This window comes from Strix uralensis, chromosome 1 (genome assembly GCF_047716275.1).
Source record: "Strix uralensis isolate ZFMK-TIS-50842 chromosome 1, bStrUra1, whole genome shotgun sequence".
In the NCBI taxonomy this organism is placed as follows: Eukaryota; Metazoa; Chordata; class Aves; order Strigiformes; family Strigidae; genus Strix; species Strix uralensis.
In genome coordinates this window covers 113,591,534-113,609,567 of record NC_133972.1, presented here as the reverse complement: position 1 = coordinate 113,609,567, position 18,034 = coordinate 113,591,534, and the positions used below count along the sequence as shown (strand labels likewise).

The window sequence follows — 18,034 nt, the reverse complement described above, 5'->3', positions numbered from 1 at the left end:
CTGATACTAGGAATTACACTGACTAGCAGTCTTAATGCCTAAGCTTTAATAATCACAGGCAAATTAACTTTTAACTTGTGATGTTTGAGGGTTGCATTGTACAAGAGAGAGTGTTTGCCAAATCATCATTTTTCTTGTTCCATTTCTAGGCTGCACAGAAATTTAGAACTTGCACAACTAGAAGTTTGCTAACATAATGCCACTGACAAACAAGCAATTCACAAGAAAAAATTACCCTGAAAAGGTAATAAACTACAGTGGTAGAAAGCTTTGAAGAATCCATGGAGATTGTTGTGGCTTAACCCCAACTGGCAACTAAGTCCTACACATCTGCTTGCTCACTCTTCCCCTGTGGGATAGGGGAGAGAATCGGAAGAGTAAAAGTGAGAAAACTCATGGGTTGAGATAAACACAGATTAATAGGTAAAGCAAAAGCCACACATGCAAGCAAAGCAAAACAAGGAATTTACTCACCACTTCCCATTGGCAGGCAGGTTTTCAGCCATCTCCAGGAAAGCAGGGCTCCATCATGCGTAACGGTGACTTGGGAAGACAAACGCCATCACTCCAAACGTCCCCCCCTTTCATCTTCTTTCCCCAGCTTTATATGCTGCTCATGACGTCCTATGGTATGGATACCCCTTTGGTCAGTTGGGGTCAGCTGTCCCGGCTGTGTCCCCTCCCAACTTCTTGTGCACCCACAGCCTCCTCGCTGGTGGGGTGGTGTGAGGAGTAGAAAAGGCCTTGACTCTGTGTAAGCACTGCTCAGCAGTAACTAAAACATCCCTGTGTTATCAACACTGTTTTCAGTAAAATCCAAAACAGCCCCATACTAACTACTATGAAGAAAATTAACTACCCCAGCCAAAACCAGCATAAGATCTTATAGTTCTGCTCAAGCATAAACTATTTGGACTACTTGGAAATTATTCTTCTGAATATTACAGAAGCACTGGTCATGTCTAAAACAAGCAAAATGAGATATTTTCGTTATGAGAACTACCCGTACAGCTTATCAGTTGCACAGGACCCAGTAGTTTGTTTCTATGTTGATATTTACATTAACGAAGAAGAGGAAGGAGAAAGATGTCTCCCTGAATACACCTTAGCTAGATGAGAATCAAAGTGCCATAATAGCATTCTGGAAAAACTCAAGTTATGCTGAGTTAAAATAGTTTTGCCAAGAGAACAAACATACCAACTGTTCTTCAACAGCAACCATTGTGTTTTCCACAGACCTTGTGCCATTGCATTAAAAGGACTCACTTCTAGATCACATTATTATCTGCTTTCTCTCGATTTCACTCAAAACTATAAAAACAACAGACACAGAAGAAAGAAAAGCCCTCTGAAAAAAAATCACTGCGTTTTCAGTCTGAAAAATACATGCTCTGCATCCATATTCTAATTAACTAGACATCAATTGCTGATTCAGAGATTAACTATATGAACAACAGGAATAGCAGATAAGTTTGTATCTACAGTATTTTAATCACAGAAATTAATAATCGGCTAGAGGGAAAGAAGTAATTTAAAAGACCATGTTTATCATCTGAGGTCAAGAAAAAATTAATCAGCAAATGCTTATCTGTATGGTCTTCATTGAAAGGAAGCCTTAAATTCTTCATTAACTGTAGTAAAAATTAAAAATGTAAAAATTCTAAACACAGGAGTGAAATGTGACAACTCTCAAGAGGAAGGCTCAAAACCAAGACATTTTATGTACTGCATATAAATCTGTTAAATCTCAAATCTGTAAGTTACCTGTAACAAGCTTTCCCCTTATTTTAATAATAAAATATCCTATTAATTTCAACTCAGCCACTCAAAATTAATGAACAAACTTATGTAAGATACGAGAATATTGAGCATGTTGGGCCCTAAGGAAATAACATCATTATGAAACAACCTGAGAGGTCACACAGTAGCCTGAATGAAGAGTTTTAACTCCAGATTGTTTCATCATTATCTGATATTTTCTGTATATTTCTGCCTGCTAATATATAGGGAGGGAAAGAAAAGAGAATCAAAAAAAGCTTGGAAAAGGGCAGGGGAAACCGAGATGGTAAAAGAGTTAGAGGGTACAATACAAAAGGAAGAAAGAAAATTAAAATTAGAGGAAAGGGGTAAAGAAGAACAAAACAGAGTAAGTTAATAGTTATAATAGGCAGGTGACCAACTGGTTGAAGAAAGCAGTCTTTTCAGCCAAGAGGAGTGGTCAAGGCGGCTGTTAGTTGTCAGCATACACCTCTGGCCACTGCTGGTTAAAGGTACGTTTTTCTTTTCTGTCAGGTTACTAGGAACATAATATATATAGCATTTGGTACTGTATCCTCTGTTTCTCCAAGGTTACAACCACAGTGTTCTCACCTAACTTGGGTAAAGTGCTTCCAAAATAAAGTACTGCAGACATTTGGGATTTTCATTTGACCTCTTGCAACAGTTCTTAAATCTATCTACCTCATAAAGCTCTTAAATTCTCATAGGGAATATTCCACAAAAAACCCTGCAATTGCTACATGCCAGATAGATTAGTCTAAAATTCATGTACTTATTTCTCTCCTAAAATGCAAGTCTGAAACCCCTGTCCCTTTCCATAATGTAGCTCCTGTTTCTTAGTTAGTTGCATAGGTGGTCATGCACAAATGAAAAGGATTGCTGAGTCCAGACTCAGACTTCAAACATTCTGTGGTTTTAAATGTACATGCAGAACTGTAAAGCAGAATTTATCTACAAATGTATAACCTGGTGAGTCATCCTATCACTATGACAGTGATTGCCCATATTTACACTCTGAGAAGTGCATCCTTCCCACTCTTACCTAGTTATATTCCGTGCAAGTTACATTTTGCCTAACATGACAAGCCTTAAGATTTTTTCCTCTTCCATTTTAACTGTCTCCTAGCAAGAAAAGGTTAAGATACATTATAAACAATATTACTGCACTACTGAAAGAGGGATCATGGGATGGCAACCCACAGTTTCTTAACTGTAAGGACTTGGCCAAATCACCTTTCTTTTCTGTAGGAAGCAAGCAACGGACAAAATAAATACCTAAGTCAGCATAGCTACCTTGTCATGAAATATCCTTAAAAAGTTTCTCATTCTGCTGCTGCCTTCAAACCCATATTGCTCTCTCATACCCTGGCACGCTGTTCTGTGCAAGAACTGTATTCACCTGGATCAGCTCATTTATTCACTTACAGCACTGCTTTTCCAACAGCTTGTGTGGCCATAATTTGAAGGGCAGCATACACAGGCATGAGGATACAAACTCCTTAAGCCAGTACTGTCATTAAAGTTGCAAGTATAATGAAACTATGGCCTAAGTCACTTGCCTAAAACTGCACTCCACGTCAAAGGAAGATGGCCAGAAACAACTTAATGTTCCATGCCATGTCTACACTCTAATTTAAACATGACAGGGCAAGTTCACTGCCCAAGGACCAACAGGCACAGACCTACCTACATCTATGAGCATGAACTCACTGTCCCCAAAACAGAGTGGCCTTGTCCTTAGTTTCAAATGAGCATGCATGGGCCTGAGCAGAGGAAACACCCCATGGGCTTTTGTGTCTGCTCACCTCTGTACCTCATGTATTCTTCCTTACCTTATGATACATCATGACAGTGATGCAATGATGACCTTTTAAAGAGTCCATTCCCCTGTGTCTTCACATGGTCATTAAAACTCTCTACAGCAGCACACATCCTGCATGTCAAAGCTGAGGCTCCTGAAGTCTCTGCTACTCCCATTTCTCAGGCTCATGTTCATTGTTACCAGCTTCTGACTCTTTCTGAAAACCACTGGGGCTAACCCACACATGTGCGACAGAGGCTACCAGAGACACTGCCCACCAGAGACACTGGTCTGTGAGGTCAACCTCCCACTTCTGAGAAGTAACATGGGAAAAGAAACAGGTGTTGGAGCTCAGCTGTCCTAGTTCACAGCAAGCAAGGGTCTGCACTGAGGCATTTTTTCTTCTAAAGGGAAGAAGAGAAAGGAACTGCCCGAGCTATGGAAAGTTTTCATTTTTTCTTACCAACATAGTGCATCATATCCTGATATAACCTCAGGCTTATTAATACTCTTTTAAAAAGACTGGTGTGATAGAATAGCATATTGTTTGAATGTGAATATTACAAGCTTCAAAATTTTATTATGCAATTCCTTTATAACTCTTTCCCAGCCTCCACTGCACCTTAACATAAGGAATAGTCTTATTTCAAGATCATGCCTTTAGCCCTCATTGCAAACTTCATTCCTCTGTGAGCCTTGCTGCACATTTATAGCCAAGATCATACCTTTTGGATGAAACAGTTAAGGATATCAGTATGAAAAATTCCTCCCACCTCATAACCATTACTTAGAAAACTAAAAGAAGGCTTACAACTTTTTTCTTGGGATTAAGCCATAGATAATCATTTTCCATTAGCTAATGCACAATGCCTGTGTTTGATTAGCTTTCCATATGCAGCTTGAGCCTTTGCAAAGCTAAGTGAGCAACTCGAGGTCTTATTTCTAGTATGTCTTAGCATTTAGATTTCTGACAACTGAAACTGACAGAGTTATAGCCCACTGAAAGAACCCCATGCTTCTGCATTGTGCTTGAATTCCAGGTGCTCTCTGGAAACTAAAACCCAGCACATTCACATGAATGCACTGACAGCTTTTCTCTTGAAGACAGACCACTTAAATTATAACCACACATGATGCAAAGTATAAAAATAGAAATATGCTATGTTCAGGTCAAGATTCTTACCTGCATTTGAATCCTGTTCTAAAAATCAAATATTACTCACTCTGCTAGAAATGCTTCTATTTTAAATCATGACAATGTGATACAAGAAGCTCCCAGCTACTTAAAGATCCATTCCAAAGAGTATTTTTCATATTCTGGTACATCTGTCTGTCAGAGGCACTCAACACAGAACAATACTTATGTTTACCTTTTAGGAAATACTTCCTTTTCTCCTTCAACCCACTCAAAAAGCCTTTTGATACTTCTTACTTCACAGTAGGATTAGATAGATCTTAAAAAGTTAACACCATGATATATTGCATCATCTCTTGCAACCCATGGCATTTAGGATGAGATTGAAGAATTTAGGGATTTCACAAATGAGCCATGAAGAATAAAAATAGCCATTCCTTCTGCATTTGTTTTTAAAATAATTCTATATTTTTAAAAAATGGGGAAGGGGGAAGATTTGCACCATAGTATTGCCATCTTAAGGTTTAACTCGACTCTCATGTGTTTTTTATTTTCATAAAGCATAATTTTGCATGAAGGCACAGCCTAATTTATAATTATTTTCTCCACTGAGACTCGGACATAGCTATTAAATGATAAATCTGCTGAAGGCAATTAATGTCCTTCTCCAGCTCAGGAGCAACTGATGCATTGTCAAGGACTTGTCTGGGCCAACAGGTATTTCTCCCATCTTCTGCAGGAAGGACACTCAAATTTAATTTTTATAGTGACTGAGAAGAAGGAAGCCTTAGTTTTCTTCCACTTTACATAAAAGATCTCTTACTTCAAAGGGGAATTCTTTTCCTATAAACTTTTTGTTTCTGTACAGAGCATCTACACGCCTTCCCCTACCTAAGATGCAGTCTACCATAGGACCACCTTTTTTCTATAACTCTTCCTGTTCTAACAAATGTTCTGTTTAGGGACAGGAAAGTTATTGATACTTGAAAATTTACATGTTTGTTGTCAAAAAGAATCTCCAAAAACGTCTTACAAAAACACTCTGCTATTTTGATAGCTTCTAAGTGTTATCCATTTTTTGTTTGTTTGATTTGCAGTCTGCTTTTAGCAAATTTTACCTAATAAGTTTTAACACAGACCTGAGGACCACAGCATATGTTTAGTGAGTTGTGTGATCCTGCAAGAAGTGCCAAGTAGAAGCAGCTCAACTGGCTCGATGGGCAAAGGTAAGATGAAAAAAGACATATTTTACAAAAGCAAGAAGGAAATAAACAAAATTAGCCAGTGGCCAATACAAAACACCGGTCTGCATTTCAATTTTTAATCTACAGTGGCCTGTCAGGAGAATCAGAAATTCTTTTAGAGAAGCATACTAAGAAAAAAATTAAAGATTAACTAAAAATTTACAGTCAGATCTAAGTCAAAATGACTCAGTGATAAAAGAAAAAAATACTTTGGAAGGGGATTAAAAACTTAGGTACTAAAGTCCCAAAGTCTTTTTTGTTTTGAGTCACTTAAAGTTTTTACAGTCTATGAACAGTACACTGTACGCTTTGGATTAAGAGTCAACATTCACTATTCAGGTAAAAAGAATGAAATTGCAGCAACTGTTGCAATTTCTTTGATTATTATTTTAAAAAAACCCAAACTTTCATTTAAGATGAAAATACAAATCCTACATTATTGATTAGATCTCCAATTCCAGAAAGCATCAAGACTACAAGTTGCCACCCTTGCAAGAATTTAAATATACGCTAAATTATCATTCCTTTAAAGTAGCAGTGCAGCAACCTAAGATGAAAGAGTTGTTTTTTGTTTTTGTTTCAAACAAATGATGAACATTAAAGTATGTTATTTTTAGTGACTTGGAGTGTATGTTTCTGCTGAGAAAGAGCAAAAACATCCATAAGCAATCTTGATCAGGTACTAATGCTACTCACTTTGTCAGGCAAACTTATCCAGCCAAAGGTTCTCTGTAAAGTAAGTGAAGATTCAAGATTTCTTTGAGAAAGAGTTAAACTCCCACTAGCTATGCATGTATGTTAAGTGTAGCTCATCGATATCAAAGCATGACAAAGATATGAGAATACGCGGCCCTGCACTATTCCTTCCTCCCATTCCCATTTCTCCTGTCTATGCATTTTTATCCCCTTCATATGACAGCCTTAGTGCTTACCAAAGTTTCAGTCTTTTAACTCAAGACAGTCTAAACCCACCTATCATTTTGGTCAGGACAGTCATTAATCCAGTTGAAGACTATGCCAACCTTGCACCTGGGGCAATGAATGAAAGTGACAGAAACACACACTAGAAAAGCAAAACTGTTTTCAGTACAAGCAAGCTGTCAAGTTACACACTCATTCAGCAATGCTTTCTCTCTTCTCCAATCTAAACTTATGGGGGAACTAAGATACAAAGCAATACTATTCCTCTCATTAGTAATCGTCTTAAAGGTTTCCTTGCTTCTCTTCAAAGGACCTTCTAGATCTTTCAGGTTTTATTGTTAAAAGCCACAATACTGCATTCAGAAATGCTTTGTAGTCTATTTATCCTTGCTGAACAACTGCAAACATTTCTATACTCTTTGGGTGTATAAGCAGAAGGAAGTTTGCTAGCAACAGGAGAGTTCACATCAGCTGATAAATGGTGCTTTATGTCAGTAAATTGATATACAGGATAGTGGCAGTAATCCTTTAAAATGGCTAAAAATTTAGAAATCAAAGAGAATTGTTACAGGAACATGTGCACTGCCTAGGCAGACTACAAAAACCTTGCATGTTAAGAGTTCAACAAAGCATTCAACACAGTATTGTCAAAACTGTCTTCGTCAGTTACAGCAATATAACTTGTAACAGCTGCATGAAGAGGTCTGTTGGCAATGTCCTCAGTGATAAGAACAAAACAGCAGAAAGCTGCTTTGCTCTCTGAAGATTTGAGAACCAGTACCACTGTCACAGTATAATACAACCCGAAATATCTATAGTCTCATGAGACTTTAACAGCATAAGGGAAGTACATTCTGGTTTTGCACTCTGTTCACTGAGCTGAGCTTTTGGCTGTCATCAGAACAACTCTCCGCCTGCCCACTCCTCCAAGTACAACCGCTTCTTCAAACATGCTGACAGAAGAGCAACAGGGTAAGTTAGCTTTGGGCCAAAACAGAGCAAACTAAGCCTTTTACTGAAATACTTCATTAAAATGAAGCGCTTCTGTGCCATCTTCAGCGCATCAGATCTACCAGAGTATAATCATTCCATCCTTTAAGCTGTGAGCACCACAGTGTGGACAGTATGTGTTAAAACAGCCCAGGTAAATAATGAAGCAGTAAGAGATTGCGCACGTCCAGGTGTCCAGGCTACTCAAGTTCTTCCAGAAGGAGATGTATACTAGACCAGTCTGCCTTGGTTCCCTTTGATACTGAAACTCTTGTAAGAATTTGAGAGTATGCTAGTGGAATGAACTGGTATTTTAAAAATTTCTTTTTCAGAAATGCATTTGTTTTATACTGCTAGGATGCTCACTAAGTAAAAGGCAAGTAAATATTACTCCTACTCTAGAGAGTATTTTAAAAATATTGATGAGAAGGTATCAGACAGGATGGACTCATTTTTCTTTTTAAAAGCTACCAGCTGCATTTCCGTACTGCGTTACTCAGGGCCTAAAGTAGGCTTACAGTGAGTGTCCCAGGAAACAGCCTCCTACACAATGTGTAATGTCTAAGCTTAACACAATGCAAATTAAGCAAAGGAAACAAGCTCTTCTAAATATTTTTATTACAGAAAAACAAAAGGGTTACACTTGACTTAAAAAAGCAGCATTATTTTGTGAATTCAAAGTCACTACAGTGAAGTTGCTTTAAGAAACCTTTAGAGACTGAAGAAAAAAAGTAAAATGCCAGATCCCCCCTTAGACAGCATTCTAGATTACTTGCATGACCACAGCAAAACCCTTAATTTCGCATCACTTCTGACACCCAGTATATGACTTGTATGTTTTCCCTGCGTCTTGTTGAATATAGCTGGGAGAAGGATTTTGTGAAAACGGCAGTACATTTCAAGTTTAATTTTCAACAGTTCAGTACATATCTGATTGATACTACAGTTCAGAAGTGACCGAGACACACGCTTTCCTCCTAACTCTACCAGTTAAGTGCTACAGGTTTAACAGATCCCAGTGTGATCCGTTTCTTACACAGTATTTATCATATTCAAGTCCACATATCAGAAGATTTCTCAGCAAGTTATTTGGCTACTACTGATTATAAACACAAACAAAAATATCCACAAAAATGAAGGCTCATAGTTGAAACCGTTCTTAGCAGTGCAGCAGAACTCAGAATTAATTTTTTTTATTACACACCATAGAAGGAAAAGCAGTGTTCCAGTGAACACTTCAGGTTTTTTAAGTCAAAAGCTGCACATTTCCAGCCTGAGACAAAATTAAATATGTAATTCATCTGTAGTTGAAATCTTAAGAGACAAATCAAGAAGTTATATTACTGCCTTAACAGTCCTACATTTTGACTATCAGCACTGAGTCATGCTGAAGTCCAAAGAAATTCACAGGCTTGTCATTAAGTGATTTTTTTTAAAAAAACAACTCAAGAGCTCTACACTGTGTTAAAAAACTTTCTAAACACATTTTTAAGCATCTCACTCTTCAAATATATGCTAAAACTACACCTCAAAGATTCTGCCAAAAATAACCAAAACAAAAAGCAGTCACTACATACAACTAGCTATAATGACAAAAAATTTAAAAAGGCAATTCATAGAAGGAAAAAGGAGAAAACAAAAAAGGGAAAAATACCCATATCAGACACCTGCTACTCAGTATTCTATGTAGTCTTTTTTTTTTTCTCTCCTTCCTAAAGGTAAAAGTTCAGACTCAAAATCAGAAATGGATCTCCTTAAGATATTGTTTATATTGGTTGATAACCAAAAAAACTCTTTGAAGTCAGGCATCTCTTTACTGTACTCTGCACTGCAACATGAAGCCAGCTGTTACCAAGCTACTTAAATAGAAGAAACAAGTTTCTTTCCTACAAGGAAAAAGAATGCAATACGTTTTCCCTGGTTATGATTTCTATCATCATCAGGTTTACTGAAACACAGAACTTGTCTATTTAAGCTTATCCATGTTTTTTATTTAAAGTTCCTTAATTTAGTGCTATAGCATAGTCATTTCTTATGTGATCAAGCTGCCTTATAAGGAGGACATTATAATTTGTATTATACAGATTATATAGCCTAAAAAAAAGGAAAGAAGAAACTCAGCACGAATACTAAGAGGAAGAGCAATGCAAGTTTTGTTTCTGTGGTCCTCTCCATGAAATTGACACCAAAGGCTGCTTCATAGCTTATCCTTGACGATTACAACCCTGGACACAAGTTAGTCCTTTTCACAGTCACAGGGTTGTATTAAAAGTGACTTTTAGGATTAAACAGGTAACAAAAATGCATTATACTAACCAATCGCTATGAATGTTAATATTATGCTCCTTTAACACCCTCTTTCTGAGTAGGTAACAGTCTCAAACAAAAGTATCAACACCAACTACCTCAAAAGATATTTAACAATCTCATTAAAAACTGTAAAATAAATTTACACCATTCAAAAAGCTTGTCATTAGAGTTATGCAAAATAGAGTGTGTTTATGTCTTCCCCTACCAAGGTGTACTGTGGATTCAGAAAACTTAAGGATCATTTGCACTGTAAATTTGTGTAAGCACTCATACAAAACAATTTAACAGGCTTCTAAAAGGTTTGTATCGTAGTTTTCTGATGTTTTTAGCTGCTAAAGCGCTAAGACTTAATTTAGCATAACCCCCACATCCTATATCAAGTAAACATTCTTGACTGCCAATAATTATATTATTACATGGTAAAACAGTCCTCTAATTCCTAACAATTTATATTTAACTTGAGAAAATAGAAAAGTTTTGGGTTTTTTTCCAAAATAATGTGCAACAGGTAGAACACATGACTTCTTGGAAAATACTAAGTAGTCTTTAGCTATCAGGCTCTGAAAGACTTTACAGATCTCTTAATCTTCCTTAGTTTTCAGCCTTAATTTTATACGAATGAGTGTTGAGCTGGGCTATATTAATAGTACATCACATACACCAAGGTCAAATAACATTTCATTGTTCTGGAAATGAACAGTTCAAAGCTACTCAAAAAAACCAGTGTACAGTTGTACCTGCAAATTTCTTCAGTTTAAACTGCTCTTTGTTATCTATTAAAGACAATTTTTTTAAATGTCAATTTCCAAGAAAATTTGAATACATGCAAGTCAGAACTACCATAATGCAGATAAAAGGGTCCTCTTTCATGAAGATCATCAATAAATGACTACCTTCAATAAATAAGTCTATTTGGAAATTCTAGAGAATTCTTTTGCTAAACAAGTTAGTCTTTTTTCTTTTCAATTATGTCTTTCTGTTTAAGCTCTCCATCTGAAAGTTCTGTATATTTTCCATTCTTTTCCTCCTCTTGTTCTTCCTCACTGCCTTCGTCTGTGAGCTCCCGATCACCGTTTTCTTTTTTAGCTGCCTCATGTTCATCTACCCCTCCATCTGTATCAGCCGTGCAGATTCCATAACACATAATGCTGATGACCCCCAGGGGCAACCCAAAGAGAAAGCATCCCAGAAGTGGTGAACTCTTGAACACAGACTGTTGAAACACAAATTTGAAGTAAAAAACACTTTCAGTGAAAATACAAAATTACCACATTACTTCTCTTATTACTCTGTGTATTTATTCAGAAACATTCAAAATGGCAGTCAGGTTTTTTGCAGGTTTTTTGTTTTTTCAGAAAGGGTAAGTCCTCATTTTAAAAATCCCTACTATAAGTCCATAAAAAAAGATTTAGAAGTTCAAATATTATAGTGTTGCATTGAGATAGTTAACATGCCAACTGTATATTCTATTCATTGTTCGAAGCTTGAGAAACAATTGTTCTAAGGGTGTTAAAATAACACTTTGAAGCAACCAGTTTCATCTCTTATTCGTGTCTCATTCTCAAAAATTAGTTTGAGTAGTAAGAGATCTGCAGAAACATTCTGTTATTAGACAGCTTCCTACTGAAGAGTAGTTCAATGTCACAGAAGGAAGGACTTCTGGTTTCAGAAACTGATGGCTAAATGTTGCACATTCACAGAAGTTTGGAAGCCACTCATACAAAAACATGTCAATTTCAATTTAAATTCACAGCACAGGTTTTTTTGCTTGTGTAGGGTAAGTGAAGAAATGGATTTGTGTACATCTTCCCAACAAAGTTCTGTTAAGCATAATTAACCTATAAGAAAGATGATTATGAAGAAACTAACATATGTTGAATATTTAGCACGCTGGAAAATACTATTAGAAACTATAATCAGGAAGTTCGTACGGCTTAAATCTAATGTATATATACCTATAACATATACACACAATATATATAATGTAAGCAAAGTTATATAAAAATGTTTCTAAACCCTCTGAAAATATTTGCATCTTGACTGACAAGGGCGCCATCTAATTTAACAAAAAATAAAACTTACCACTACAGTGGACTTGGCATCATAGATTATTCTCTTGATTCGCTGCAGAAGTCCATCACCACCTTGTGCCTGAAATTTCAAATGGAACCATGTCAAAACTGCTGACACTTTTCAGTTATGATTCCAAAAGTTCATTCTTCAGACCTTGCAATCATAAGTCCCTTTAGAAGGAAATGAAAAGTAATTATTCTTGCATCTCATGATGCCCAGACACTCCAACTTCTCAAGCATGGATAAACATTTCAATAGTCTCATGAAAAATTCATGAAGTCACATCCTGTATTATCTGTCTTGTATTAGCACTCTCACATACATATAGAGATGGGAATTTAGACAGACCTTTAATCAACCTAGCTGAAATACTGCAAACAAAAGGTAGAAAGACCTAAGTGACACTATGGTAAAAACCACAAGGCATCACAAACAAATTTCCTCAAAGTTAAAAACCAGACAGAAACCAATGTCATTCGTAGTTTCAACCAGAAAGATATACTTAAGAGTCAAACAGGTGTTGATAACGTAATTCAATGCAATTAACAAAGCATTAAAAAAAAAATTGAGAATTAAAGAACAAAGAACCACCAAATAAATTACAGGAACACCCCTCACTTTGCAACTAGAAGCATGGCTGGTACAGTCATGAACAGCAAGCATAATCCACCTATATTATGTTGCTGTATCAATTTATCATATTAAATAAACCGAAGTACCCCATATGACTGAAACGATCTACAGTATTACTTGTCAGTACCACATGATGATCTAAAACTGCTGGCGTAACGTAAAGGAGGATTCACTGAATGCAGTAAGCATTCAGTGTACAGTGAACTGGGGCTTAAACCAGCATAGGCTTCTCCCAGAAGGCAGCGAAATGATTTGTTAGCACTGTCCTCCTTTGTGGCAAAGCCTTCCTGCCCTGTAAGCACAAATGAAGGCTCTGATCCATGATCTCTTTCCTCATCCACACAACATAGCCTTCTGCCCAACTTACAGTACACTGAAGGAATACGCAAACCTGAGTTTGTTTTGCCAACGTTAAAAAATTGTCCAAGCCGTCAATTCCAGAAGAATTCACTAATTTTGTCATTTTAACAAAACACAGCTCATTTTTAGCTTTAGAGCAGTGAGAGAGGGGTAAACTTGTGTCTGTTTGCAATATGCAAAGCAAGTATACCACTGTTTTTTGAACCTGAACCTATCATTCATCAGGCTATTGAAATTATTAATTTACTGCCCAAAAGAAAGGGTAGAGTTGAATTATGCACTATAAAGAAAATTTTCAACAAATGCATTTAAAGCAAACCAGATTAATAAAAACTCTCCATTTACCTGTGACACCACTAAAAGGACTATCAAGAGAAGTCCACTAACATTATGCTATAAACAGAGAAAAGCTTGCTTTCTACAAGAGGTTCTGCAATCAGAACAGCAAGCAACAGCACACCTCAAGAATTCACAATCACATATTCACTGACAGCACCCAAGACATGACACAGGACAGGAAGATGGCAAACACATGGCATAACAATCAGAGTAACCAAATTTTATTCCCTACTTTAGCATCTAAGGAAATATACACTAACCAATATATTCCAAGTCACAATGAAGACTTACTTCAGCTGTACCATCCAAGATATTGTTAATAAACTGAACCATGTCTTCTGTGTTCTCAATGTGCCTATCTGGTAGAAAATACTGCTGATTGGAGGTATTCAATACAACAATAGTAGGGATTGTCAAGTCACTGGAAACATAAAACAGACAGTTTATACATTTAAAGAACTACCATGTAAAACACTGCAATTCAAATAATTCCTACATCATCTAAAAGGGCATCCATTAATCTTTATTTCATGAGTGTTCCTTATAGCACTTCCTTAAACGCAAGAGGGAAGGAGGAAGAGAATCACCTGAACAGTACAAGCATGTTTTAAATATTTTTTCCTTCACATCTGTGTCAGTGACGTTATTTGAAGTTTAGTGTATTTTACATACACATAGTGACTGCAAATCAGGTACCTTATGACTTGCCAATTAGTAACAGATCATAGAGAATTGCCTTCTACATGAAATGTACTGTTAGCACAACACATTCAATGTTTTAGTGCACAAAGACAAAAGTACAATACAAAAACTCAATTCCATCCAGCCATGGTCCAACTGATCAGCTCCATCAATCAACCTCTACCTGTCAAGTCAACAGAATAAGCCATACCAATCAAAGTTTTTCTACATCTCTTTTAGATACAGCAGATAAGCTACAGTTTTTAAACAGATATTACTCAGCAATTGACCTTCACATGTGTAAGTATTGTTTTGTATCACAGACTCAGAAAGAAAGAAGGGGGAAAAAAAAAGAAAAAAGGTTAGAAATTATCTCTGGAGATAAACCACTAAAATCTACTGTTCAAATTAGCCCTAAATTCAAAATTAAATCAGGTTTAGGGAAATTTAATACTGCACAAGTATATTGTTCAACAAGAAAGATTTAAAATACATTAAATAAGGTGAAAAATCTCCTGTACTCTGTTAATTTTCTACAGTTCTGTCAATAATGAATTTAAATACCAGGTGGCCTTCCTTCACAGCAGAAGCAATGCAAACTTTGTTTTTCTACATTTTCACCCTTGTGTAATGGTGCCCCATCTATGCGCATTTGTAATCCATGTAATACTGATGATGACTTCAGCCTTAACTGTGGCTATCAATCCATAACCAATTATTTCATGGAAATATTGTTTAGCATTTACTCCAGATTCCATTTTCTTTGAAGTCACAGAAATTATTCTACATTTTCTCACACATTTTAGGTGTTTTGTTTGTTCACTTGTTTTAATTTAAATTCAATTGCAAACCTAAAAGTGAATAATTTTAATACATGAAAATTTTCTAAACTCCTAGAAAGCCGAATACTTGAGAACTTAAGGTGCAGACCACCTTCCTAGTAGTCAAGCTGAAAGCATGGTGGCACCTCAGAAAACCTAAGGCCAACTACAGCGACAATAAAGTAATTTCAACCTTTCAAAGGAACCTTAAAAAAAAAATAAACCAAACAAAACTTTGTCAATAGTGACAAACTGCAACATAAGATTTTCTAAATACAATTTTCCTTTGACATTTTTATTCTCTATTTATTAGGAACAAGTAAGTAGGAGACAATCAAGAGAGTCAGGTGTTTTTACAAGTGCCTGGTAAGAAGTTATCAACCTCTGCCAAAATACCTCATCCCAGCCAAAACAGAACAAGTTTTATTACTTGGATGCAGAAAAGATCCCCCTCCCCCGCCAAAAAAGTGCGGCTATTGCATTTAAACAGTCTGGCAACTGAGGTTCTTATAGTTGGTTATAGAGCAGCTGAAAGATAAACTCCATATATAAGTGTTATACACTGTACAGAGATTAATAAAAACATGTTTAATATGTTTCTTCCAAGAGCTGAGGAATTAATACTCTTCATACACCTATAGTTGACATTCCAGTGATGCTATATACCTTAGCTTACACAAAGATGTGTCTTTGCTTTCAGTAAAATGCATAATATTATGCACAAAATAAGAAAACAGAGTTTTAACTATACCATTTTTAATCCAACAAAAGCACATTTATTCACTGCCAAAGAGTCACATAAATTATGATGTCTACTAGTGGAGTTACAGCCAAGTTCATAAGTGTACTTCTATCAGGGACTACTACTTCTATCCCCACGAATCATACAATATTTTGCTTTTTGTGAAGAAACAGAATTTGTTCCTACGTGCATCTAGCACAGTAAAAAAGTACTCTGCGATAGATTTCTTGCTATTCAAGAGGCTTTTTCTGTTTCCACTTGCTGCCATCTAGTGGAGAACTGAAACCCTTGCAGTACGGTTTTACACATTATTCAAGTAACCACTTATTAACACTGAACATATTTTGCTGAATTCTTTTGCTGCTTTCCACTTATGCTGGAAATGTATACACTCTGTTTAGGAAATAATTAAAAGCCTGTGAGCACTCTAAAAGCAATTTCCTATATACTACAAATTATAAAATCAGGCATTTTGCAGATTAAGTTAAACAATCCAGCTGAACAGATCTTGCCACTAGATCACTAACACTGTTAAGTGGCAGTTCTGTCTTCTTCCCCTTCATTTTCTTCCTCTCAGGGACCTCATCTCCCTCCCCTGCTTCTTCACACATCAGTTCTGGTACTCAGCAGAATACATGGGAAGATATTTAAGGGTTTTGTTGGATCAGAAAAAAAACTCCCCTACTTGTTTAGCCAAAAAAAAAAATCAAACACTTTTCTACCAGATAAACAGGCTGGAACAGCTCAGCAGACAGTCAGACATGAGAGCCTGCACAGAAGCAGCAATTAATGAAGTGAGGGAGGTCTCACTTTTGGCAGCTATAAATCACCAGATCAATCATATCACTCAGTTTCAATTGAGAAATATCTGGTTTTAGACGAATTATATTCAGGCATTAATCTACAGACATTTCACAGAAATACAGACCTTGTGACTACCAAGTCCCCATGAAGCTCCTAGAACCTTTAGGGGCATGAACACATGCTTTGTTCATGCTTTGATTCCCAGGAAAGGCGTCTGGAACACTTACAGGGCTGGCATATTGACCCGTTTTTCCCTTCTTTCACTCAAAAAGGCCAGAGGAGAACAAGTAGTGAACTGTAAATGCCAAGCAACTTAAATCTCTAATTATGCACTTTTAGACAAGCATCATAAGAAGGGCAAATGACAGGCATCTTGTTAAACTACTTAAGTATTTCAAAATGTTCCATGTACATAAAGTGCATACAGCATGTTCCATGCATTTTATGCTGCTTCTCTGCAGAAGAATTTTTCTATGCATGTCTTAAAAATGCATCAAGAATGAAATGTGCCTCTCCAGAAATAAAACTCATAATGTATAACCATTATTTACATTTCCTGTTACAAATTGACATAACTTTTAATTTGTCTAGCACCCTGTAAATTTAACAAAGAAAAAAACCCACACAGTTCTAACAATCAATTTAACCAAGCAGACCTAAAAGATAAGCTTTGCTAATCAGCATTACCAGTAAGCCATATTTCTAACATTAATTATGCAGTTTAATTTAACAAACAACTGATACTATGGTACATGCTGAATTCTGAGGACAGCAATTTTTTTTAACCTGTGAAAGGCAGGAATTCTTCATAAGATTTTTTTTCAATTAAATATACTTTGCAGCAAATACAAGAGAAGAAAGAATATTCAAAGAAGAATTTACTTACTCCATTAGTAAACTATTAATGTAATCATTTCCATCCATATGGCCAAACTGGAAATCCCTGTAAGAGAGGCAGTGAAAAACAGGATGAGAAAGAAAACAGAATAGTGGGTTTCAGCAAAAGTTCTTCCTTAAATATTTTTCCTGTAACTGAAGATGAGAGCACACACTCAGCAATGTAATGCAAAAACTGACAATCTACAAGACAGTCAGTATCCCAAAACACACTCAGTTAATGGAATGGTCTTATTAAATATCAGTATATGAATATAAAAGCAGGCACTATAACATTTTTCATGTAGCAAAAAAATGACTGCTGTCTCAGAAATGTAAATGCAGAAGTTCATTTAAGATAACATAGTACCATGTGTGCCTACCTGTGGAAGTGATCTCGATAATCTCTAGCAACTTCCTGAATAATAGATTTTAGTCTGGAGGGGAAAAAAGTGACATTGATAATATAGGATATACTCTGCTAGAATACAAACAATAAATATTGAGATTTCCCTAATAGTACCT

At 36.2% G+C, this 18,034-nt stretch overlaps 1 protein-coding gene across 4 annotated transcripts in view; it reads right to left on the bottom strand.

The window, feature by feature from the left end:
- Positions 1–8,471: 8,471 nt before the first annotated feature.
- Positions 8,472–18,034, bottom strand: part of TMX3 (thioredoxin related transmembrane protein 3) — a 30,333-nt gene continuing 20,770 nt past the window's right edge. For 2 of the 4 annotated variants that reach the window (XM_074877469.1, XM_074877495.1), the window contains 5 exons: positions 17,893–17,946; positions 17,520–17,576; positions 13,877–14,006; positions 12,263–12,331; positions 8,472–11,393 (listed from right to left, as the gene is read on the bottom strand). In XM_074877469.1, the coding sequence (XP_074733570.1) occupies positions 11,127–11,393; positions 12,263–12,331; positions 13,877–14,006; positions 17,520–17,576; positions 17,893–17,946 (577 nt within the window). In that variant the 3' untranslated portion in view covers positions 8,472–11,126. Of the gene's footprint in view, positions 11,394–12,262; positions 12,424–13,876; positions 14,007–17,519; positions 17,577–17,892; positions 17,947–18,034 lie in introns of those variants that run through there. The other 2 variants (XM_074877486.1, XM_074877478.1) reach the window with 2 other exon arrangements.